This window comes from Panthera tigris, chromosome B4, assembly GCF_018350195.1.
Source record: "Panthera tigris isolate Pti1 chromosome B4, P.tigris_Pti1_mat1.1, whole genome shotgun sequence".
In the NCBI taxonomy this organism is placed as follows: domain Eukaryota; kingdom Metazoa; phylum Chordata; class Mammalia; order Carnivora; family Felidae; genus Panthera; species Panthera tigris.
Window position 1 is genome coordinate 74,624,247 of NC_056666.1, and position 27,404 is coordinate 74,651,650.

A 27,404-nucleotide genomic window follows, 5' to 3' on the forward strand; every position below is an offset into this window, starting at 1 on the left:
CTCAGAAGCACTGGATGTTTAATGCAATGGGTGGAAGGCAATGAAGCAGCCAAAAATCGTAGAAATTAAAATTTTATATTTTCTCATTCTTTCATCATTATCATTTAGATTGAATGGAACCCGGGCTGAGGCGGGGGGCGGGGGAGAGCCAATTGTCTCAGATCTGTGATGTCACAGCTGAAGTCACAGAGAGTTGAAAAGGGCAAGGTAGATGGGGAGCAGATGAGATGGGATTGTTGTGAAATGGGGTTCAAAGAGGAGAAATTCTAGGGGGAAAGGGGTGGGACAAAGTATGACTTGGGCAGAGGAGCTGGGTAACTTTCTGGGCATAATTGGCCTAGTTCTGACTGGGGTTTGGAGGAGGGGAGGATAAGAGCAGGAAAAGGGGAGGCAACTTTTCAGAGGAGGGTTGAACTCTTGTCTAGGTCACTGCTTTGGCCTTTCAACCCCATGTGTTTTTGACACTATCAACTATGAGGTTTCCCTCTTCCTCCACAAAGCACTTGAAGGCTGGGGCTGCCAGACTTCCAGCCTGCAGTGTTACCCTTAGATGACCATGAAGATTCTGACTGTGGGGTAGAATGGGATAGGGAATTTTCCTATCTTCAGTTCATTACACACTACTTCCTATCCTTGCTTTAAAGTCCATCTTCACCTCAAGGGGACTCTAGCCAGCTTCTTAGCCCCAATCTCAGCCAGCTATTATTTTTTACTCAGGTTCTTTTTTTTTTTTTTTTTTCACCTACCTTCTCACTGGAACTTTCTGTTCTTACTTACTGAAAAAGACTTACCCGGGGCTACACTTCCTTCCTCTCACCCTTATCTTTCTTTACACTTATGTGCACGTGCACACACACACACTCACACACACACACACACACACACACACACACACATTCAAAACACAAATGCTTCGTGTACTACTGAGACCTCTGTCCTTGTGGGTAAGTGCTTCTCTTCTCACTATACACCTGCCCTCTCCCCCTATCATTTGTGCCTCCCCAGGGCCTAGAGCTATCTCCAACTTCAGCTCCAGAGTCTCTGGTTTCTGTTCAAGGACAAATGGCACAGCATACTTTCCAAGATCAAGAACAAAGGACCTCCATACAGCAGAATAGGTAAATGGGGGCAATGATGATCGTCAAAAGTCTTTAGATTAGATATGCTGCGTGGGAGAAAAACTAGGGTCACCTGTCTACCATCCCCCTTCTGATACACTTACTTCCTGACAGAGGAAGGTGGGGGGGGACTTTCATGTATCCTCTCTTCTCCACCTCCTCAATGTTAGAGACATTAGTAGACCTTTGTCATTTCAATTTAGAGGGTTAGCTTCAATCTGAAATCCCTCTAGGAGTTAGTTGAGTATACAACGTAGGGACATTTATCCCAGGGTAAACGTTTGTTAAGAAGTCCTTATGTGATCTACAGTTTAAATCAAGGCCAGCCATCCAAAACCATGCTTCCCTTGGACTAGGGTGGAGAGGAGGGCCAGAATCCGCTGTTTGCTCAGAAGAAAGGAGGCTTGCTATGAACTTATGGGTCAAGAAAGCTTCAGAAAGGAATTAGGACTTGGCTTGAGCTTTTGAAGTATGCAGATGTTTTGACTTAAGAGTTGGCAGGAAGTCAGGAAGAAAGAGAAAGTGTCTTCAAGGTTACCTATCTCTAAAGTGCTCAGAATGGTCAATTGGACCTCAAGTCTGAGAGCCAGTGAGGAATTGAGAAGCCTGAAACTTGTAGGAAGATGAAAATCTGTTCCAAGAGTATAAAGTCTCTTGAAGACAGCTGCAGGACTATGAGGAGAAATAGTGAGTAGATATTGGAGTCTCTGAGAGTTCTATATGAGAAAGCATAAAAACCACACCAGAGATGTCTGCTGACAGATAGGTGTTCTGACGGTAGAAGCAAGCAAGACACTGAAAAATAGTGATAACAATATTTAAAATGAACTTTACAGTTACAAAGGCTTTTATATAATCTAACCCCAAACTCAGTAAGGTAAAGATCATTTCTCCTACTTTTTTTACATGCGGAAATAAATTTATACAAAGAGACTTGACAAAAGTCCAAGAACTAGAACACAATGAAGCTGGAATTCAGACAAACTCTTCTTTCTCTAAACTCCAAATTCTTCCTACTGCAGTGTAATTAGGCTTTCAATAACTCAGTATAAAACAAGGAGGACATGGAGCGCCTGGGTGGCTCAGTCGGTTAAGCGGCCGACTTTGGCTCAGGTCATGATCTCGCGGTCCGTGAGTTCGAGCCCCGCTTCGGGCTCTGTGCTGACAGCTCAGAGCCTGGAGCCTGTTTCAGATTCTGTGTCTCCCTCTCTCTGACCCTCCCCCGTTCATGCTCTGTCTCTGTCTCAAAAATAAATTAATTAATTAATTAATTAATTAATAAAAAAAAACAAGGAGGACATAATATATGCTCTCTTAGAGAAGTCATAACAAAGAATATATTCAAACTGACTGAGTGGGAATTAGCTTTTTTTATTACTATTATTTAGCATGACAGAGCTTCAGTTTGCTGTACAGTAAAATGCTTCCCCCACCCAGCAGCCCTGTTTGAGGATAAAAAATGTGCATCAAAGCACCCACCTCAGTGCCTGGTTCATGGAGGCTCAATCTTCTTCAGCCCCAACTTCCAAGAATAAATTGCTAAAATTCTACCATGACTGCATCTTTTCTCTCTCCTCTTTCTCCCTTGTTGCCCTCCTTTCTCTTTCTCTTTCCCTCTATCTCTCTCTCTTTAGATAGATAGGTAGATAGATGGATATTGTTTTAATTTATTTAGCCATTGTTTATTAAATAATTTAATCAATTTGTGCTTATCCATTGATCATTACATAGCAATAATTATTTACTATTGCCATTTTGTTGTATCCTGAACATATTGTAATTCCATTGCTTCTCTCCTCTTGCTATCTTTGTGATTTGTTGAATCTTTCTTTTAGAACAAAATAAGCTGTTTAGTTAGGATTATATTTTCAGAAATTGCAAATAAAATTGTAACATTTATAACAGGAATATATATGAATACACACACACACACAGAGACAAAGTGTAATTCATTCAGTGGAGACAAGAATGTTCATTTTTAGAAGAAGTTCATTTTAGCCTAATCAATAAGTATAATGGCAAGTACAATCACCTACAATACATAACAACAACAACAACAAAAACATTTTACTAAACCTGTCAACAAATTCCGTGAAAAATGTTCAATAAAAAGAAGTTGCCTAAAATGACCCATAAGTAAACAAACCTAAAACTAATAGGACTAATATTCACTGTCAAATAACCAAAGGCCCTTTCTGCTTCCATATATCCTGTAAGAACGATGAATTGTGAAAGAAAATCAAAGTTTGGAATTTCAATAAAATGTCATTTAAAAACTTTACAAAAATGGCTCTTCTATATTAATAAGAAAATAAACTAGGTGTACAATCCCCATTACTACGTTAACAAAACTAGGAAATGACTGGGAATGAATTGTTGAATTTTTCTAGTGATATGCTTTGATTCCTTTCTCTTTATCTTTTGTGTATGTACTAGAGATTTCTTCTTTGTGGTTACAAGGAGGTTTACATAAAACACCTTATATAGTATAAGTTCATTTCAAGCTGATAAATTTGATTGCATACAAAAACTACATTTTACCCCTCCCCTATGTTTTATATTATTGTTGATATTTACATCTTTTTTTTTTTTTTAAGATTTTAAGTAATCTGTGCATCCCACGTGGGGCTCGAACTCACAACCTGAAAACAAAGAGCCGCATGCTCTACTGACTGAGCCAGCCAGGCACCCCAATATTCACATCTTTTCATAATGTGCATCCATTAACAAATTATTGTATCTAGAGTTATTCTTAATACTCTCGGGTTTTAAGGTTTATACTAGCATTAAAAATGATTTAAGCACCAACATTACAGTATTGAAGTATTCTGAATTAGACTATATACTTACCTTTTCCAGCAAGATTCTACTGTTTCACATCCTCTCATTTCAATTTGAAGAACTCCCTTTAGCATTTATTTTTTTTAATTTTTGTTTTTACATTTATTTATTTTTGAGAGACAGAGCACAAGTAGGGGAGGGGCAGAGAGAGAAAGAGACACAGAATCCCAAGCAGGCTCTAGGCTCTGAGCTGTCAGCACAGAGCCCAACATAGGGTTTGAACCCACAAACTGTGAAATCATGACCTGAGCCAAAGTCAGACGTTTAACCGACTGAGCCACCCAGGTGCCCCTAGCATTTACTGTACACCAAGTCTAGTGGTGATGAACTTGCTTAGCTTGTTTTTCTGGGAAAGTCTTTGTCTCTCATTTATTTCTGAAGGATAGCTTTGCCAGGTAAAGTATTCTTGGTTAGCAGTTTTTTTCTTTTGATACTTTGGTGTGGGATGCCTGGGTGGCTCAATTGGTTAAGCATCTGTCTCTTGATCTCAACTCAGGTTGTGATCTCATGGTTTGTGAGATAGAGCCCCACTTCAGGCTCTGTGCTGACAGTGCAGGGCCTACTTGGGATTCTCTCTCTCCCTCTCTCTCTGCCCCTCCCTTGCTCTCTCTCAAAATAAATAAACTTAAAAAAAAAAATACTTTGGCTATTTCATCCTACTACCTTTGGCCTGCAAGGTGTCTGCCACGAAGTCTGCTAATAGTCTTCTGGAAGTTCCTTTGTATGTGGCAATTCACTTTTTCTTGCTGCTTTCCAAATTCTCTTTGTATTTGACTTTAGACAATTTGACTATAATGTCTCAGTGAAGATTTTTCAATGTTCAGCCTTTCTGAGATTTTTGAGTATCCTGAATCAGGATGTTTATTTCCCTTCCTAAATTTGGGGATTTTTCTGGCATTATTGTTAAATAAGCTTTCTGCCCCCTTTCTCTTTCCGTTCCTTCTCTCAAAATGTCATTGTGTCATTTGATGGTATCCCATAAGTTACACAAGGTTTCTTCCCTCTTTTGCATTCTTTTTTCTTTTTGTTCCCCTGCTTGAGTCTGCTGTTGAAGTTCTCCATAGAATTCTTCAGTGCAGTCATTGTATTCTTCAGCTCCAGAAAGTGTTTGGTTCTTTTTTTTTTTTTTATGGTTTTTACCTCTTTGTTGAACTTTTCCTTTTGTTTATGTTTTGCTTTCCTGATTTCCACTAATTGTCTGTGATCTCTTGTAGCTCACTGAGCTTCTTTAATATGATTATTTTGAATAGTTTTCAGACAATTCCTATGTTTCCATTTCTTTGGTGCCTGCCACTGGAGCTTTGTTCTTTTAGTAACACTCTTCCTTGATTCTTCATGTTCCTTGAGTTCTTCCATTGCTGTCTTGGCATTTGAAGAAGCAGTCCCCACTGCCAATCTTTACTGACTGGTTTCAAGAGTGAAAGACCTTCACCAATAGCCCAGCTAAAAATGGGGGTGGGGGGTGTCTCTCAGGCCTTTTTTATGGATGCACTACCCTTACCTTCTTGTTTCCTCTTGTGGAAGGTTTAGGATTTTGTCTTCTCTTCCCATAAAGCTAGTCTGGGTACTGAGAGCCTCCTATTTATTTTCCCCAGGATGGTGCCCTGGTGCATTCCAAGACTGTATGTCTTCTCTCATTCCTACATTATTGAGCCAGCTGCTGACATCTACATACTGTAAAATGCTTGCACTTGCCATCTGCAAAGGCCTATGTGCACCATCTTGGGGTGTGTGCAGAGTACTGTGGGCATTTGTCAGCCAATTCCAGGGGTAGGGGGACCTGCAGATAAGGAGTCCCATAGAGTTCATGCGTGGTCCTCTTGGTAGAGCCTACAAACCAGCTAGTAGGATCTGCAGCTGGTTTCTGAGATCCATGTGGTGGCCTCTGTGAGTGTCCACTCCTTTTCTTTGTTCCCAGATTCCCTCAAACTATTTAGCTGTGCCAATAACCTCAGTGACCTGGGTGAGGTGAAGCAGAAATTGGCCTCTTATGCAACGTCTCACAAGGCTGGGGAATCAGACTGCTCATTTCACTCTCACTTTTCCCCATGGGAGAAATCACAGGCTAAGAGTGTTTCTTTTGACACTGAATTATGCTGCCCTTGGGGAAGGGTGACATAGGTAAAGTGAAACTGTTTTTCTTAACCTCTTTAATGCATCTACTTATGGATATTTTGCTCCTGCAAGGTGCTGGAATCTCTCCACTAGACTCCTGGTTTCCCACAGAGGTTTTCCCATTCATGGTGGTTGTCAAAATTGATGTTTCTGTGGTGGGTATGAGGACTGGAATCTCCTTTTCTGCCCTCTTGCTGACATCACCTACCCAGTGCCTCATCAGATTTATATCATTCTTTCCAGAAAATCCACTGATGACACCATGCAACCAAAGGTAGGTAAGACTTCCAAATAGACTGGTTCCTTTCGGGTTTCTCATTCCTGGGGAAAATGGAGAAGGGACTGTAGCTAGGAGACAGGAATGCTGCCTAGTAAGAACCATATCTTGGAGGACTTGGGCATTATAGTTCAGAGTGCTCTTGACCAGCTGGTGGATCACTGTCTACCAAGACTAGGTAATACCTTCAATGCTACTACTACACTAGATAACTCCAGGGGCTATGTGGATGTTCATAAGGGAAAAATATGAGACTATTTATACCTGTCACCCACCAGATAGATCAAGAGATGACACAGGAGATATGGCCTGAAAATGACTCAGTAGGGCTGAAGGAGACTTTGGGATGTCTGAAAAAATAGGGTGACTTCAAGTGTCCATCTCAATTCCAAAAAAATATCTTGTATTATATCAGTTTCAGGGTGTGTCTTCTGATTCTGGGAGGATTAGGGTAATATTCCCAAGATATGTCTCTTATTTCAACAGGAAATACAGCTAACAATAACTGAAGCCCTCTGGGACCAAGTAAGTACAAAGGGGTCATCTTCGACAGCATTGTGAGAGGCAGGAGAAGGGACAGAAGACTTAAGAAAGGAGCAAACTTCTTTCTTTCCCCTTGAGTAATTACTGATTGATAGTGAAGGATTCCCATGCTCTCTTCCATCTTGTTCTATTACCCATCCAGTCCTAAATCCTCAGAGACTCCTCATGTTTGTGCACTTCAGCACTCTTCTAGAGATCCACCTGTCCATTAGATAATCCCAGCCTTTTAATGACTGCAAAATGAATAATTTAAATCTCATCCACGAGCAAGAACCTTAGGGGAAGTATTGAGAAAGCCATATACTTTAAATCTCGGATGAGAAGAAGGCAAAGTTACCATTTTGTTAGGAAAATTAAAGATCTTAACTCCATTTATGATCCAAAAGAAAGTTATTTTATCTTTGGAGCTACTCAACTTGTCCAATAACTACTTGACTGTGGCCCTTGATTCCTATATCATAAAATGTTTTCTGAAAGATTTGGCCCCTCCAGAATAAGTTAGCTCCAAAATAACTGGAGAGAGTGATGCTAAGTGAAATAAGCCATACAGAGAAAGACAGATACCATATGGTTTCACCCTTATGTGGATCCTGAGAAACGTAACAGAAACCCATGGGGGAGGGGAAGGAAAAAAAAAAAAAAAAAAGAGGTTAGAGTGGGAGAGAGCCAAAGCATAAGAGACTCTTAAAAACCGAGAACAAACTGAGGGTTGATGGGGGGTGGGAGGGAGGGCAGGGTGGGTGATGGGTATTGAGGAGGGCACCTTTTGGGATGAGCGCTGGGTGTTGTATGGAAACCAATTTGACAGTAAATTTCATATATTAAAAAATAAAAAAAGAAAAAAGAAAAAAAATATAAAAATATATTCAAAGACAAAAAAAAAAAAAAGTTAGCTCCAAAATAAACGTCTCAAAAAATAAATGAATCAACCTGAAGAATAGAAGTATTTAGTTTTATCCATTTGAATGCCAAATTAAGTCCATTAAAAAAATACTAAGTTTCCTATAATTGCTAGTGAGTTTCAGAGAGTAACATGCCAAGTGATCCCATTGCTTCTAAAGGTCTTGTCTGGAACATGATTGGGGTTTTGTCATTAGCACAGAGGAGGATTATTTTTTCCCATTGGCTATGGCTGGCAGGTCTATATCAAGACATTAAAAGACATTAAAATTAGATTGTCATTCAGATACAATTTCAATATTTGGGATGCCATTCTCCTCTGCATTATTTATAATAGGAAATTGCGTTATTACTAATGCATTTCTAGCTGTTGTGAATTTCTTTAGAGTATTTTAATAAAGATTTTGGAGAAGCACAAATGCCAGATTCATCCTGTGGGATCAGAGGCTGCTAATAAAAATGTTTTAATGCTCCAAACTGTCCTACACATTCCCAAATTTATTGACAGTAGTTTAAACGGGAATAATGGCTAATAGTAGAAAACCATGCTGAAGCTTTCCTGTTCTTTATTAGAGAGATTCAGACCCGCTTTTTGTTGATGACTTCTAAAGTGTTGAGAAGTAAATGAATAGAAGTCTGTACTTTGGATAGGAACATGAATTGCCATTTTTGTGGTTAGGAAAAGAATGGTCAGGAAAACCATTTAAGTTGATTTAAAGAAATCCAGTCAAAAAATGTCTTCCTTTGTTAAATCAAATGTTCTATAATAATGAAATTGTTGAATCCAATTAAGAGTGTGTTTTGGAATTTGACAACTATGAGTTGAAAACAAAAATAGGCCCATTAGGTCACCAATCTGAATTTGTTGCCTTCAGTCTTCTAATGAAGCAATGCGATGAATGGTTAGTCTCAGAATCTACATTATTAAGTCTTGCTTTCTGAAACTGCTTTACAATAGACATGAATTTAATGAATTTGAAAGTAGCTTCTTTTAATTCTATAAAAACTGATGCCTTTTCCATTTTCACGAAATGTCCTTGGTTTCCCAGCTATATGAAAACAACAAGGTGGCCAATTCTCAAACATGAAAATGCCAGGTTTCACTTTATATTTCAATGGCCTATCAGTGCAGAAGCTAAGTATTCCCACAAGGCAGCCAGAGCAAGCTGTTGTGAATTCAAGAACACAGACACTATCTGGAGTTTCTCAGGACTTCCCAAAAATATCAACTACTTCAGCTTCCAAATCTTGACATTCTAGTTGCATATACATTTAAACTGTTAGATAGAGATGGGAATTAGAGGACAATTGATCACTTTGAACTTATATGTTTCCCATACTGAGCCAAGCAGGAAAAGACAATTAAATTAATGACTCTGGATTTTTTATCAAAAAATGAGAAGTCTCGCTAGCCTCTCCTGCAAGCTCCCAATGAACAATATTATATGAAATGAGTAATGTGATCAACTTTTTTATTCTCTGTGATTTACAATGACTCTTCCTGTAAGTTTTAAAGAAGAAAGTAATCTTCTTAATTTAAAATGGATAGAATAACTAATGTTCTTATAATTATTGTATTATAAGAGTGAGTTGCTTATGAAAGCCTCAGAAAACCATCCTGTTGAGAACCAATACATAATTGGATACCTATGACATAAAAAAGGATATGATAAAACAAAGAGTGAACAAAGGTAGTAAGCTGGTAACTGGCATAGTCTACCCTACTGACCATCCAGCTTCCATATGCACCTGCACACACCTGTTGAAACTCCTGAATTTCAACAAAAACAACTCTATATTTCTACCAAACAAGACATAACTATCTATCTCAAAGTCTTCATCCTTCTCCCAAAATGAGGCAACTCAGATTTCTAACAGTCATTCTATCCATCCATGGCTAGGTGTGAGGGTAGGTACATAGTCAGTTTTACAAGAACTGCCAAAGCTTTTTCCAAAGCGAATATACAACTCTACACTCCTTCCAACAATGTAGGAGAGTTCTGACTGCTCTGTATCCTCACCAATATTTGGTGTTGTCCTCCAATACAAATATGTGTTGACTTTAATAGCTATGCTTAGCTTCAGAACAAGGACCAATTAAACAAAGTATAATAGGTTTCACTTATATTCCTCTCACAACTCAGCCCTCTTTAAATAACTTCCTGCATTTCACCCATTTACCATATGGAGAAATGGTGGCCCAGATATATGTAGAGAAGTCAATGGGATCTATTGCTAAAGCTAGGAGGCCATGGTCTCTTGGCATTCACACCCTACAGCCTAATAGCTGGAAGATTCTATAAATATAATCCCTTTGTAATGAAGTCTATAACATTAATTTTTTCACAAGTTTTGTGTCTTCTTTCAGGTACTAATGGCTTTTAGGGATATACAAAAAGAGGTGAGATTAAATTTCAATTTTCTAAATTCCCTGGCCACGTCACTTTTCCCTTGCTCCCATGTTTTCCATACCCTACTGTGATGTTGACTCTGATCAAAGTTTAAGTTTCAGTCCTTTATCTAGTGAATTCTCCCTTTAAAGAGCAGCACTGGCTTGTCAGTTCAGGAAGCTAAGGGAAGAAGATGCCTAACAATCCCCTCGTGGAAATATGACAATAGAGAAAATTGTATCTACCAGAACTTCTCTGAGCAAGAATACTCTGTGTAATTATATGAAACACTGATAAGTGACTGAGTTAGGAAGAGTCCCCAAGTGATGTGGTAAATTCCTTATTAGACAAGTATGTCTATTCACTGTAGGGAAGTGCAAATTAGAGGTCAGAGCTAAATGTCTCTGCTAAACAGAAACATTCCTCCTCCTCTGCTCTTCCTCCACATGGATTTCAGTCTTTTTCTATACAAATACTGATCAAATATTTTAAAAATATACTCAAACATGCACTGTCCCCAGCTTGCTCAAGGTGGTGATATATCTGGGTCCTACCAAGCCTGCTGTCCCGCCTTTTTTTTTCTGTCTGTTACAGTGGACAACAATAGGCACTGTCTACACAATTACCTATCAGTAGACTATTTACATAGGTAAACACATAACTTAGGACAGGTAGTAATATTATAAAACCAAAGCAAATGGGAAACTTCTACACAGATTCTTAACTTTTGTTCCTCTGAATAAAGACAGTTTCATTAAAATTAGCATCTAAGTATAGTATGAGCTTCCAGGGGTCTCAGAAACAGTATCTCTCTTTCTAGTTGGCAAGAAGTCATGTATAAACTGATTGAGAAAGCACTGAAAATAAACCTCTTCTAAATCACTATCTTCGCCTTAGAACTGAGCCCCTTCTACGGTCCCAGGAAGCTATGTCATTGTATCCTGCTGCTATGTCCAGGACTTACTCTAGGGAAAATTAGAGCAGTCTTTGCCTCCACCTGGCTGCAAGTAAAAGGCAGCACCAGGTAGAGATAAGAAACTTGATATTTTCACCCAAGTTTTGCCTTAGGGTCAGGGTGCCTCTACCCTCCCCAGAACTTTAGTCCCCTTAGGCCTGAGTCTCCTCCAGATAACACTTGAATTAGTAAGAGGAGAAGCCTATCTATAAGTGAGACTTGTGTGTGTTGATTTCCATCCTCACAAGGCTTATATATTAAGTTAAAAGTCCCCTCTGATGTCCTCTATGCTGAAGCTCTCTTCTAGCGCTTCTTCATGGGATCCACCAGATAAATCCCTGTCTTCATAAATTCCCCCAGGCTGATACAGGCAAACATACTCCTTACTTACAGACTTATTAAGAAAAAATTTTATGCTTAAATACTGAGAGAAGAATGTCAAACAAAAGATAGCAGAGAGGTAGAATTAGAATGTACTTTCTTTTTGATTAGGCAAACCTTAGGACCCATGCTTAGAGCATCGTTAGGTAGAAAGATGATCTACCAGGCCCCTGTTTGCTCAGGGGTCCCAAAGTGTATCAGCAGCAGCTGTTCACTCTAGGGTGGGTAAAAAGGATTTTTTTTTAAGGTCCTTCATAGATATTTAATAGTTCTCCTCAGAGAACCACTGGAGATGCAGAGAGGAGGGTAAAAGGGGGCCAGAAAAGGGAGAGCAAAAAAAAACATAAAAAAGTAAAAGAGAGTAATGAATTGTGTGTCTCCCACCCCTAAAGAGGCCACATCTTGTCCTATTTATTTATTCATCATTCAACAAACATTTATTGAGCATATGCTGTATGCAGGGCATTATGTTAAGTGGTTTGGTGTGAGGGATATAAAAACAACACAAAATTCTGCTTTCAGGAAACTCAGAATTTAATTCCAATCCCTAAAAGCCCCTATTTTCCACATAGACATTCCTACAGTTGACCAAGTAAGTGTACAGCTGGTACACTGAAGTTTCAGAGGATATGGATGGCCTCTAAGTCTCTGACTCTCTCTGAATTCTCATTATCTTTCAGCTGCAGGAAGATGCTCGGATTCGAGGTAAAAAAGCAGTATTTCAAGGTTTGGATAAGCCAAGAGTGGTGGGAGGGAACAAGAGGGAGTTCAACCCAAAGTCTCATCTTTTCTTTGGGTAAGAGCTGGAGTCGAGATCCTCCTTTCTTTTCCCCCTTCAGCCAAGTGAACATGGACTTTCCTTGAACTTGCAGGAGCACTGCTAGTCTCTCCTCTGTCCAGCCCAATTACCCAGATGGGCACAGAGGGATCCTTTTCTCCCGTGGGATGACTGCTGAGGACCTGAGGATACTCTCAACCCTCAGTGAGACCTACCTCTTTTCAGCAGAGGAGGGGCAGCAAGCATAGAAGTCTGCTGTATGGGCTTACTAGGGCTGGCATAGGGCTTAAATAGTGGGGACATCAGAACAGAATGCTTATTCATGGTGGTCAAATTTTAGTTCTAAACTACAGTCCTATGCCCATATGAAAATTTTAGTGTTACAGGAAAATATTCAAAACACCCAGAAGCCTAGAATTATAGCATAAAACCCATATCTGGAGTTCCATCCTTCACCCATCCAAGGAGAAATTTATAAATCAGGGCTTTTCAAACTTTTGCATGTATACAAATCACCTGTATACCTTGTTAAAAAGCAGATTCTTATTCAGTAGGTCTAGCGTGGGCTTGAGATTCTGTATTTCTAAGAGAGTACCACATGATGCCAAAACTGCTGACTCGTGAACCAGACTTTGAGTATCAAGGATATAAATAACTGGGCCCAGTGAAATATCCTCCAATGTCAGAATGAAGTAAGATTTATTTCAGGGGTTTACAAGTCCCATCACTTCAAATATGGGTGGAGTAATCACAGGGAGGAGCAAATCAAAAGGAGATTCTGACTAGCCTAGGGGTCTTTCTGAAAATTAAAACTACTCTATGCTTTTCTAGACCCTCCCCAAAACAGAGCTCATTAACAGTCCGAAACTTCTTGAGAATCTTTAAATATAACAAGTCCAGAAAGAATTGCTCTGATCTTTCCCCAAGCCTGGTCAATCACCTCCATTCCAGAATGATAAGGAAATAGGGCCAGGCAGAATCCATCATGAGATATAGAGGAAAGTTCTTGGCTGCCAATTCCCTAAGGGTCAACAGGTCAAAAGTGCCAAATTTACCTCAGCTTAAAGGATACTCTCCTTTATCCAAGAAAGGCTGATTTTCAAAGAGGTCACTGCAGGACTCTGGGAATACCCACCTGATGACCTAGGATGTAACTGCTGCTGTTGTTAGTTTTCCTAAAAGGTGAGGGAGAGCAGGAGGGGGTGGGGGTAGGGAGGAGAGACTCAGAATAGGATGAGGAGAATTAAAGTCTCATTGTATCCATTTTCCATACAAAAAAAGTAGATAAGAAGTGAGAAATCAAGGACCTGCTCTAGTGGCAGTGCCCAGGGACTGAGACATTTGGCTAACTCCTAATGCCCAGCACTGCTTAAACACAGAATCATGGTGGCCATGATTTGCTCTGCTTTGCAAATGACCATATGTCTGGTGCAAGCAACCAGGATGGCTGGTGCCATAATCTGCATCTGCCTCTCTTTAGTTTCCCCATAAGTTCCAACCTCTCCTTCTTTGGCTATACTCCAAACTAAGGATGTGAGCAGGGCTCAGGGCCCTTAGGGAGACATTTCTAGATCCTTATAACAAAATGACTCCTTTGTGTGTCCACCTCAGGGATGAGCAACTGCTCCATGATACCCAGGTCATTTGCATTTGGGACTGCGTAAGTAGCCCTCTTTTGATAATCCCCAATGGAAATGGTATCCACCCAGATATGGGTATAATGGCTAGGAATATAGCTGGCTCTGAGCCTTGAACTTTCAGATGCCTGTATTTCCAATATACATCTCTTCTAAGGGGGGAGGAAGTGGCCCCCCACCACTCAACTAATGGTTAACTACAGAACCAGGGGTTCTTCTTCCATCCTCATCCCCATCAGAAATCCCTGTAATCTCAGGATCAGTCCTGGACCTCACCATAATAGAAACGGGGAAATTCTCATCATTCAATTGAGGGAGTAAGGGAACATCAAAAGAATGTCAGATAAGAAAATAGAGTCATGAGAAAAGAATAAAAAATTATGGAGGTACAAGAAAGACTTAGAAGAAGAAAATTAAATTAATAAAAGTTTGAAAGTCCAATGCCCTAACATGGGGAGATGTCAATTTCTTTTCCAAAAGAAAAATACCAGGATTGCTCAGCTGGGAAGACGGCAGGGTAGGAGGACTCTAAGCTCACCTCATCCTATGGATACAAATAGATAACACTCACGTTAGTATAAATAACCAGAAAATGATCCAAAGCCTGACAGAACAAACTCCACAACTAAAGGTAGAGAAGAGGCCACATCAGGGCATGCAGGAAGGGTAAAACATGGTTTGAGAGTGAAACAGACCATGGCTATCCAGGTGGGGAGAGAGCTGGTAGTGCAGAGAAGGGCAAAAACCAGACTTTCACACCAGAGAGCCTAAGAATGGGGAGGACAAATCCCCATAACATTTGCCTTTGAAAGCAAGAGGAGCTGAATTTCATAAGTTCTTACAACCAGCGGGACTTAAAGCCTGGAATTTTAAAAATCAGCCAACTCAGGTCTGGCACAGCCTAGAGGGCATTAGGAAGCTGAGTCCCTAAAAAGATAGTACAGCAAACAACCTGTGCAGATACAGCATAGAACCAGCAGTGTGAAAAATGCCAGGGCAGAAGAGAGAGAGTGATTTACTCATCTCAGAGCATGGCCTGGAGAGACAGAGAAAACAGAGAGACCCCTCCAGGAGCAAAAGAGCTGGCAGGCACCATTTCCCTCCTCAATACACCAGCATAAACAACGGCCACCTGTAGGAACCAGCATGGGTCAATACTCATTACCTAATTTATTTGCACCAAGTCTCCCACCTACTTCACTTCAGCAGATCCACTCTTCCCAGTCCCACTCCCATTGGTCCCATAGCTCCAGGCCTCCTTCCCCAGAAGAACAGCACAGAATATCTCCCAACCTACACATTTTGAGGGACCTCAGTTCCATCGACAAGGCAGATCTCATTTCACAAGCATTTCACCACATGTTAAAACGCACCCCACCCCCCACCACCCTGCTGGGGACCAAACATTGCCCACAGTAGGCAAAGAGAGCCTCTGCAGACAACCGGACTGAAGTAAAAAGAGGCCAAGACTTAACAGCAGAGCAAATGCAACACACATAGGAGACATTCCCTGAAATTCCAGGCCCTGAGGAACAGGGGACACTGCACTGCAGAGTTCTACAGGACCTCTTCTTCATACGGCTACTATTAAGAGTAAGAGGTAGCTGACTTCTCTAACACACAGTAACAGGCACAGAGAGTTAGACAAAAGGAAGAGACAGAGAAACATGTCCCACATGAATGAACAGGACCAAACCACAGCAAAAGACTTAGGGGAAACAGATATAAGTAATATGACTGATAGAGAATTTAAAGTAATGATCATGAATATACTCACTGGACTTGAGAAAAAAGTACACAACATCAGTGAGACCCTTAACACAGAGATAAAAAAAAAAAGAACCAATCAGAGATCCAGAACATAATAAATGAAATTAAAAATACACTTGAGAGAATAAATAGCATACTAGATGAAGAAGAGGAACAAATTAATGACCTGGAAGACAGAGCAATGGAAAGTAACCTAGTTGAGCATAGGAGAAGAAAGTTATGCAAAATGAGAATAGTCTCAGAGAACTCAGAGACTCCATCAAGCATAATAACATTTAGATTAGAGGGATCTCAGAAAAAGGTAGAAAAAGGGCAGAAAAATTTTTTTAAAATAACAGGTGAAAAGCAAAAATGAATTACTGGGACCTTATGAAGATAAAAAGCTTCTGCACAGCAAAGGAAACAACCAACAAAACTAAAAGGCAACCAACGGAATGGGAAAAAATATTTGCAAATGACATATTGGACAAAGGGCTAGTATCCAAAATCTATAAAGAGCTCACCAAACTCCACACCCGAAAAACAAATAACCCAGTGAAGAAATGGGAAGAAAACATGAATAGACACTTCTCTAAAGAAGACATCTGGATGGCCAATAGGCACATGAAAAGATGTTCAACGTCGCTCCTTATCAGGGAAATACAAATCAAAACCACACTCAGATATCACCTCACGCCAGTCAGAGTGGCCAAAATGAACAAATCAGGAGACTATAGACGCTGGCGAGGATGTGGAGAAACAGGAACACTCTTGCACTGTTGGTGGGAATGCAAATTGGTGCAGCCACTCTGGAAAGCAGTGTGGAGGTTCCTCAGAAAATTAAAAATAGACCTACCCTATGACCCAGCAATAGCACTGCTAGGAATTTATCCAAGGGATACAGGAGTACTGATGCATAGGGGCACTTGTACCCCAATGTTTATAGCAGCACTCTCAACAATAGCCAAATTATGGAAAGAGCCTAAATGTCCATCAACTGATGAATGGATAAAGAAATTGTGGTTTATATACACAATGGAGTACTACGTGGCAATGAGAAAGAACGAAATATGACCCTTTGTAGCAACATGGATGGAACTGGAGAGTGTTATGCTAAGTGAAATAAGCCATACAATGAGAAAGACAGATACCATATGTTTTTACTCTTATGTGGATCCTGAGAAACTTAACAGAAACCCATGGGGGAGGGGAAGAAAAAAAAAAAAAAGAGGTTAGAGTGGGAGAGAGCCAAAACATAAGAGACTGTTAAAAACTGAGAACAAACTGAGGGTTGATGGGGGGTGGGAGGGAGGGGAGGGTGGGTGATGGGTATTGAGGAGGGCACCTTTTGGGATGAGCACTGGGTGTTGTATGGAAACCAATATGACAATAAATTTCATAAACAGATAAATATAAATAAATAAATAAATAAATAAATAAATAAATAAAATAACAGGTGAAAATTTCCCTAACCTGGAGAAGGAAACAGATATCCAGATCCAGGAAACACAGAGATCCCCCAAAATATTCAATCCAAAGAGGTCCACACCCAAACAAATAGTAATTAAATGATAAAAGGTAGTTATAAAGAAAAAAATATAAGCAACAAGACAAAAGAAGACAGTTACATATAAGGAAAACCCCATAAGGCTATAAGCAGATTTTTCAGCAGATACCTTGTAAGCCAGAAGGGAGTGGTATGATCTATTCAAAGTGCTGGAAGGGAAAAATTTGCAGCCAAGAATAGTCTATCCAGCAAGGCTATCATTCAGAATAGAAAGAGAGATAAAGAGTTTCTCAGACAAACAAAAACTAAAGGAGTTCATGACCACTAAACCAGCCCTATGATAAATATTAAAGGGGGCTCTTTGAGTGGAAAAGAAAGACCATAAGTGAGAGTATGAAAAGTAAAAAACACAAAAGCAGTGAAATATGTATTTCTGTAAAAATCAGTCAAGGGATTCATTAAAAAAAAAAAAGAATGTAAAACATGACATATACCTAAAACATGGCAGTGGGGAAGAGTTAGAAAGATTTCAAACTTAAGCAAGAATCAGTTTAATATAGACTGCTATATGCAGAAGATGTTATATACAAACCTACTGGTAACCACAAATCAAAAACCAGTAATAGGTAAGCAAAGAATAAAGAGAAAGGAATCTAAGTATATCACTAAAGAAAGTCAACAAACCATGAAAAAAGCAAGAGAAGAAGGATCAGAGTAAATCTATAGAAACAACCAAAAAACAAGTAACAAAATGGCCACAAGTACATATCTTCAATAATTACATTGAATGTAAATAGACTAAAGGCTCCAATCAAAAGACATATAGTGACAGAGTAGATAAAAAAAAAAAAAAGACCCATCTATATGCTACCTACAAGAGACTCATTTCAGACCAAAAGACACCTGCAGATTGAAATAAGGGGATGGAGAATCATTTATTATACAAATGGAAGTGAAAAGAAAGCTTGGGTAGAAATACTTATACTGGAAAAACCAGATTTTAAAACAAAAACTGTAATATGAGACAAAGAAAGACACTATATAATAAAAAGGGGAGAATCTAACAAGAAGATACAACAATTATAATATTTATGCACCCCACATGAAAGCACCCAAATACATAAAACAGTTAATAACAAACATAAAGGGAAATAATCAATAGTAATACAATAATAACAGGGGACTTTAACACCCCACTTACACTGATGGACAGATCATCCAAACAGAACAGCAACAAAAAAAACAGTGGCCTTGAACGACACACTGGACCAGATAAATTTAACAGACACATTGAGAACATTTCTTCTGAAAACAGCAGAATATGCATTCTTTTCAAGTTCATACAGAACATTCTCCAGAACACATCACATATTAGGCCACAAAACAAGTCTCAACAAATTCAAAATGATCAAAGTCATACCATGCATCTTTTCTGATCACAATGCTAAGAAACTAGAAATAAACCACAAGAAAAAATCTGGAAGGACTACAAAAACATGTACATTAAACAACATGCTACTAAATAATGAATGAGTTAACCAAGAAATCAAGAATAAATGCAAAAGTAAATAGAAACAAATGAAAATGAAGACACAACAGTCCAAAACCTCTGGGATGCAGCAGAAGTGGTTCAAAAGAGGGAAGTTTACAGCAGTACAGGTCTACCTCAAGAAGCAAGAAAAATCACAAATAAACAACCTAACTTTACACCTAAAGGAGCAAGAACAGGAACAACAAGTAAAACCTAAAAACAGCAGAAGGAAAGAAATAATAAAGATCAGAGGAGAAATAAATGAAATAGAAACTAAAAAAAAAAAAAAAAAAAAAAAACAGATCAATGAAACCCAAGAGCTCATTCTTGGAAAAGATCAACAAAATGGATAAACTTCTAACCAGACTCATCAAAAAAAGAGAGGGGACCCAAGTAAACAAAATCACTAATGAAAGAGGAGAAATAACAGCCAACACCACAGAAATACAAAAATTATAACATAATATTATGAAAACCTATATGCCAAGAAATTGGACAACTTAGAAGAAATGGATAAATTCCTAGAAACACATAATGTACCAAAACTAAAGCAGGAAGAAATGCAAAATTTGGACAAATTACCAGCAATGAAATTGAATCAGTAATCAAAAAACTCCCAAAAAAACAAAATTCCAGGAACAGATGGCTTCATGGGTGAATTCTACCAACCATTTAAAGAAGATGTAATACCTATTCTTGAACTATTCCAAAAAAAAGAAGACAAAGGAAAACTTCCAAATTCATTCCAAGAAGTCTATTATCACCCTAATACCAAAATCAGATAAAGACACCATGAAAAAAGAAAACTACATGCAAACATCTCTCACAAATATAGATGTAAAAATCCTAAAATTATTAGCAAACTGAATCCAAAACTATATTTTAAAAAATCACACACCATGATCAAGTGGGATTTATTCCCAACATGCAAGGTTGTTTCAATATTCACAAAACCACCAACATATGTCACATCATTAAGAAAGGATAAAAATCATATGATTTGACAGATGCAGAAAAAGTATGTCACAAAGGATAACATCCATTCATGATAAAAAAAAACCTCAGCAAAACAGGTCTAGAGGGAACATACCTCAACATAATAAAGGCTTCATATGAAAAACCTTCAGGAATATCAACCTAATGGTGATAAAACTGAGAGCTTTTCCCTTAAGGTCTAGAACAAGATACAAATATCCACTCTTACCACTGATATTCAACATAGTATCATAAGTCCTAGCCACAGCAATTAGACAACATAAAGAAATAAAAGGCATCCAAATTGGTAAGGAAGAAGTAAAGTTCTCATTATTTGTAGATGACATGATACTATACAGAAAGAAACCTAAAGACTCCACCAAAAAAACCAGAATTGATAGCTCAGTAAAGTCGCAGGACATAAAATCAATGTACAGAAATCTGTTGCATTCCTATATACTCATAATGAAGCAGCAGAAAGAGAAATTAAGAAAATCCCATTTACAATGGCACCAAAAATATCTAGGAATAAACTTAACCAAAGAGGCAAAAGACTTGTACTCTGAAAACTATAAAACACTGATGAAAGAAATTCAAAATGACACAAAGTGGAAAGACATTCCATGCTAATGTATTGGAAGAATGAATATTATTAAAATGTCTATACTACCCCAAGCAATCTACACATTTAATGCAATGCCTATCAAAATGCCAACAGCATTTTTCACAGAAATAGAACAATCCCAAAATGTGTATGGAACCACAAAAGACTCCAACTAGCCAAAGCAATCTGGAAAAAGAAAAGCTGGAAGCATCACAATTCCAGACTTTTAAGTTATATTACAAAGATGCAGTAATCAAAATAGCATGGTACTGACACAAAAATAGACACATATCAATAAAAGAGAATAGAAGCCCCAGAAATAAACCCACAATTACATGGGCAATTAATCTTCAACAAAGGAGGAATGAATATACATGGAAAAAAATCTCTTCAACAAATGGTGTTAGGAAAACTGGACAGCTACAATGCAGAAGAATGAAACTGGACCACTTTCTTTCACCCTACACAAAAATAAACTCAAAATGAATTAAAGACCTAAACATGAGACTTGAAACCATAAAAATCCTTGAAGAGAGCAAAGGCAGTAACTTCTCTGACATTGGGCATAGCAACAGTTTTCTAGATATGTCTCCTAAGGCAAGAGAAATAAAAGCAAAAATAAATTATTGGGACTACATCAAAATAAAAAGTTTCTGCAGTGAAGGAAATAATAAAACTAAAAGGCAAGCTATGGAATGGAGAAGATATTTGTAAATGATATATCCAATAAAGGATTAGTATCTAAAATATATAAAGAACTTACACAACTCAACACCAAAAAACAAATAATCCAATTTAAAAATGGGCAGGGGCACCTGGGTGTCTCAGTTAAGCAGCTGACTTCAGCTCAAGTCATGTTCTCGTGGTTCGTGGGTTCAAGCCCCTTGTCGGCTCTGTGCTGACAGCTCGGAGCTTGGAGCCTGCTTCGGATTCTGTGTCTCCCTCTCTCTCTCTCACACTCTCTCTCAGTCTCTCAAGAATAAATAAATGTTAAAAAAATTTTTTTAAATGGGCAGAAGACATGAACAGACATTTCTCCAAAGAAGACATACAGATGGGCATACAGACACATGAAAAGACGCTCAACCTCACTCATCATCAGGGAAATGTCAATCAAAACTACAATGAGGGGTGCCTGGGTGACTCAGTCTGTTAAGCGGCTGACTTCGGCTCAGGTCATGATCTAGCAGTTCACGAGTTCAAGCCTCTCATCAGGCTCTATGGTGATAGCTCAGGAGCCTGCTTCAGATTGTTTCTCCCTCTCTCTCTATCCCTCCCCCACTCACACTCTGTCTCTCTCTTTCTCTTAAAAACAACTTTTTTTCTTTAATTTTTTTAAAAACTACAATGAGATATCACCTCACACCCGTCAGAATGGCTAAAATCAACAACACAAGAAACCACAGGCAAGGATGTGGAGAAAAGGGAACCCTCTTGCACTATTGGTGGGAATGAAAACTGGTACAGCCACTGTGGAAAACAGTATGGAATTTCCTCAAAAAGTTAGAAATATAAGTCCCACGTGGTCCAGTGATAACACTACTGGGTATTTACCTAAAAAAACAGAAAAATACTAATTCAAAGGTTAGATGCATCCCTATGTTTATTGCAACATTATTTACAATAGCCTGACTATAGCAGCAGTCCAAGTGTCCACTGACGAATGAATAAAGAAGAGATGGTGTATATATACAGTGGAATATTATTCAGCTATAAAAAAGAATGAAATCTTGCCATTTGCAACACCATGGATGGAGCTAGAAAGTATAATGTTAAGTGAAATAACTCAGAGAAAGACAAATACCATATGATTTCACTCCTATGTACAATTTAAGAAACAAAACAAACAAGCAAAGGAAAGAAAAAGACAAACCAAGTATCAGACTCTTAGCTATAGAGAACATACTGATGGTTACCAGAGGGGCAGTGGGGGGGGGGGGATGGGGGGGGGGTGGGATGGGTGAAACAGGTGATGGGGATTAAAGACTACACTTATCTTGATTAAAAAAAAAAAACAGAAAAGAACATGTTGGCTCAGTTCATTAAGCATCCAACTTTGGCTCACGTCATGATCTCGTGGTTTGTGAGTTCAAGCCCCTCATCGGGCTCTGTGTCGATTACTCAGAGCCTGGAGCCTGTTTCAGATTCTGTATCTCCCTCTCTCTGCCCCTCCACCCCCAAATAAATAAACATTTAAAAAAAAAACATTAAAAATAAATTAAAATAAATTTTTTAAAAAACGGAAAAGAACAAAAAAAGACTAGGGAAAAAAAGATCAGACTATAACACCAGAGATTTAATTTAGACATTAGGAATAACTTTCCAATAATGACAACTAAGAAACAAGAGGACTGGGTGGTCAAGAAAGATGGCAACATCATGTTCTGCAGAGGACTTAAGAGATTCTTTTTTAAAAGTCAGTTTGATATATTTCAGATACAGTCCTTCCTGAACCAGGAAATGAAGGTGAACTCCCTGACCCTGTTTGAACGAAATTTGATCCTTTCTCAGACAGCTGGCTCTAGTGAAATAAAAACCATAAGAGACAGATCATTATACTTTAAATTGATCAGTGCTAAAACCATGAAAGGAATAACTGACCGGTAATCTCATCTTTACATACATTTTAAGTGTAATTACTGTAAACTTTTATAACGAGAAGCACTTTTGTTTGGTAAAAACCATATTGGACCTATGATTTCACTTAATTTTAATATTCCTCTGAGGCAAGCATGAGGAACTATCCTGACTTTCCTGATGAGGACACAAGCTCTCATAAGCTATGACACTACATCTCCTAAGACCTAGCAAGGGCTATTCCCTGTGGGCCACATGATCACCAGAGAATTGCAACTCCCAGAGCTAGTGATTCCCATTCCTGGTGGAATGTGATGAGAGAATCCTTCAGGACAGTGAAAACCAGGACAGGGGGGAGGGGTGGATGAGATCACTCTCTGCCATATATTCACAATCACAACCTTGTCTTATTGGGTACAAAAGCATCAGGCCTCCAGATTCTGGGATGACCCTAAATTTGGGAAGCACTGGAGAACAGCCATCCAGGGCGCAGGCCCACAACCTAAGAAGACAGTTCTCTGATCAATCAGCTTGCTACCCTGGACCCTAACCCTACAATCAAGAAAAGAAGGTCTCTCTTCTGCTTCTGCCAGGTTTCACCCACATGGCCTTTCCCCTGAGGTCTCCCCTGCCCATCCTTCTATAGTCAAGAAACCACGCCTCATGGGTCCTCACTCGAACATGAGAGAGCAGCGCCAAACCAAGCAGGTATGCTCCAACCCAAGGGACAAGGAGTTGGGGTGCCTGGGTGGCTCAGTTGGCTAAGTGTCCAACTTCGGCTCAGGTCATGATCTCACAGTTCGTGAGTCCAAGCCCCGTATCAAGCTCTGTGCTGACAGCTCAGAGCCTGGAGCCTGCTTCAGATTCTGCGTCTCCCTCTCTTCCATTTCCCCACTCACTCCTCTCTCTCTCTCTCTCTCAAAAATAAACATTTAAAAAAATTAAAAAATAAAAGGGACAAGGAGTAAGAGAATGGAAGCCTGAGGGCAGGGCCAAGCCATGACTTCTTGGTCTCTTTGAACAATACAAAGAGCCAAAGTATGTCAGGTGTGGATGGTTCCATATAGAGAAAATCATGGAGAAACAAGTATAGGATAAAGAGATAGAAAGGTAGGAGAGCTTAAACACAAACTAAGAAATGTGAGGCCCATTATTCCTTTCTGGAAAGTGCTCCAGAAACTTGCATTACCGTGAGGGCTTAATTCAGACTCAAGAGTTAAACACAGTAGGCCCACAATAGACTCCATTGTCAAGATTTTCATCAATAAAGTACTGGAGTAGGCTGCCCTCAAAGGCACTGCTTGAATGACAGGTCATTTTCTCAACCTTTTTAAGTTCCCTACTCCCTAGTTTCATCTGACACCTAATATCATATGGAGAAGAAGACTGTCTCAGATGTTCACCTGTGGCATATACAGTGCTAGCCACACTCTCTATATGGTCCGATCTATGACTTACTGGGAATTCCTCTTAAGACAGAGTCTGAGTGATGGGTGATGAAGAAAAGTGGGCATATCTGCATGTCTAAGTATAGTAACTGTGTATTTTCTTGAGTAGTCCCCTTTCAAATACTTTATCCCATATTTATCCCCCATAGCAGCAAAATACACAAAATTTTCCAACATTTTGGCAATAAGATTACATCTTTGTGAAAGAACACATACACTGACAAAACCTCGGTCATCATTCAAAACTCAATTTGGTTCAGAAATTAAGGCAGGGAGCTTCCTTTCTCTTCAGTGCCACATGGGCAGCAATGTAAGATAGCAAAGAATGAACACTGCATAGAAAGATGGTATGCAACCAGTGGATCTCCTCCCTTACTTCATGTTAGATATCCTGGGATAGGATCGTGAAGGCAGTGCCACCTGCTTAGTGAACCAAATCTCTTTTATTTCCATTCATGTGACAATGACATCTAGGGCACAGCTTAGGTTGCCTGAAAAAAAGAGAAGTTACTCGGCAGACATCACCTCTGACCCAGAAGAGAAACTGACCCTCATGGACAAAGATACCATGATCTTCGGCCGCACCTGGTAACTTGGAAATTGAATGAGACCCAAGCACATCACAACTGCCAAGCAAAGAAACCAGCAAACAAACAACCAGTAAAATAAATGTGATATAAAAGGCACTCACTTTATCAGTTCTTACTGGGTACTGGAATATAGTGATCAGATGTCCAAGTTTGGTTCATAGAACAGCACTGTAGATTAGAAGAAAATATGAATTATAAGGTCACAAACCCACTTCGACTTTGAGTTATTCTTTTTTATGGACCTCAGTTTCCTCCCCTGTAAATAATGCAGCATAACTGGAAACTACTGAAGGCTCCTTTCATTTTTAATATCCTATGATCTAGATGGTCTCACAGTCTACAATTCCAACATAGCTATTCTCCAGACTTGAAAAGCCATCTCATCCAAAAATATTTCCTACAAGGAAGGAATATTTAGGATTTTATCAAAGATGGTGGCCTTTGAACACACAAATGCACATATTACATGACAGAAAATGTAGAGTTTTCTTAACTCTTTCCTTCCTAAACAAAATCTAAACAAATGAACATAACGTACTAAAAATTATACAACATAGCACTAACCCAGGACTTAAAATTTGTCATAACATCAGTAAAATAATAAGCAGAACACATTATAGCAACAAAACAAGTATTAAAAAAACATCAGGGCACCTGGGTGGCTCAGTCAGTTAAGCACCTGACTTCCCCTCTAGAAAATAGAGATTCCTCAAAAAATTAAAAATAGGGGTGCCTGGGTGGTTCAGTCAAACACCTGACTCTTGATTTCAGTTCAGGTCATGATCTCATGGTTCATGAGTTTGAGCCCTGAATCAGGCTCTGCACTGACAGTGTGGAGCCTGTCTGAGATTCTCTCTCTCTCTCTCTCTCTCTCTCTCTCTCTCTCTCTCTCTGCCCTTTCCCTGGTCATGCTCTCTCTCAAAATAAATAAACGTTTTTAAAAATTAAAAATCAAACTACCCTACAACCCAGCAATTGCACCACTAGATATTTATCCAAAGGATACAAAAATGCCAATTCAAAGGGGCACATGCACCCCAATGTTTATAGCAGCATTATCAACAATAACCAAATTATGGAAAGAGCCCAAATGTCCATCGACTGATGAATGGATAAAGATGTGGTGTATGTATGTATGTATATATACATACATACACACACACACACACACACACACACACACACACATATACATACAATGGAATACTACTTGGTGATGAAAAATAATGAAATCTTGCCATTTGCAACAACGTGGATAGAACCAGAGTATATTATGCCAAGCAAAGTCAGAGAAAGACACATATGATTTCACTCCTATGTGGAATTTGAGAAACACAACAGACGAACACAGGGGAAGAGAAGGAAAAATAAGATAGAAAGAGGAAGCAAACCATAAGAGACTCTTAAATACAGAGAACAAATTGAGGGTTGTTGGAGGGGAGGTGGGTAGGGGGATGGGTTAAATGGGTGATGGGCATTAAGGCAGGCACTTGTTGAGATGCGAACTTGGGTGACATATAGAAGAGATAAATCACTGAGTTCTGCTCCTAAACCCAAGACTACACAGTACGTTAACTAACCTGAATTAAAAAAATAAATAAATAAACAGCAAAACGGGCACATTATGGTGATACAGAGGTGTTAATTACAGGAAGTAGCTACCCTCCTTAGGGCTAGGGGAAAAAGATGAAGTTGGATTGCCAGCCACTACAAGCCTGCAAGAGATTCTCTGTGAGCTGGGACTCACTTCCCTGAAGAGGCATGCTGCCTGAACGTGCTGCTGTCTCAGGAGTTCAGAGGAGGGAGCCTGTGGGGCTGAGAAGGGGAACTTTCTTGCTGAGAGGCCATAAGGAGACCAGTTCTGGGAGTGCCAAGAAAAAGCTGGAAAGCGGAAGCCCAGCTATTGCTGGGCTGCTAACAGAAACAGCAGTCTCCCGTTAGTGCCGGAATTTAAGAGAAGTCTTGTTGTCAAATAAGCTTTCCAGAACCCACACTGCACACAATGGTGGGTCTGAAGATGAGAGTTGCTTAATAACTACTATGAACCTCCAGCAGGATAAACGCAAAAGAAACCACACCTCAGCACTGCATAATAAACTACTGAAAACCCAAGACAAAGAAAATTCTCAAAACAGACGGAGACCAAGGACAAATACCTTTAAACAGCACCACCTTTAGACCCAGGCAACTGTGGCCCGGGGCCTGGACTTAGGGGTTCCTGTTTGGCTTCCTTCCCACCCGTCACCCTCCACAGGGTGAGGGTCCTGCAGAGTCCCGCAGCCAGCACACTGTGGAACTCAGGCTCCAAACAGAACTCTGGGCCCTCAGAATCCCCTGCCCGCACAGCCTCAGGTCCACCTCCAGCGCTCGCAGCCCTCTTTGCACCCCAGGGCGCGCCCCAGGCCTGAGCGCCCAGAGCTCTACGGTGCGGGCTGAATTCCTTAAGCATGCAGACCCCCCCACCTCCATTCAGGGACGACCCAAGGGT

The 27,404-nt window shown here is 39.5% G+C and overlaps 1 protein-coding gene across 1 annotated transcript; it reads left to right on the forward strand.

Annotated features, from left to right (window-relative positions):
• Positions 1-186: 186 nt before the first annotated feature.
• Positions 187-25,012, forward strand: CB4H12orf54 (chromosome B4 C12orf54 homolog). Its single transcript, XM_042992191.1, has 9 exons — positions 187-207; positions 1,006-1,118; positions 6,318-6,348; positions 6,838-6,876; positions 10,163-10,195; positions 12,201-12,225; positions 13,910-13,958; positions 23,472-23,586; positions 24,801-25,012. Exons 2-9 carry the CDS (start codon positions 1,063-1,065, stop codon positions 24,810-24,812), a joined length of 360 nt encoding a protein of 119 aa, XP_042848125.1. The 5' UTR covers positions 187-207; positions 1,006-1,062; the 3' UTR covers positions 24,813-25,012.
• Positions 25,013-27,404: the final 2,392 nt, after the last annotated feature.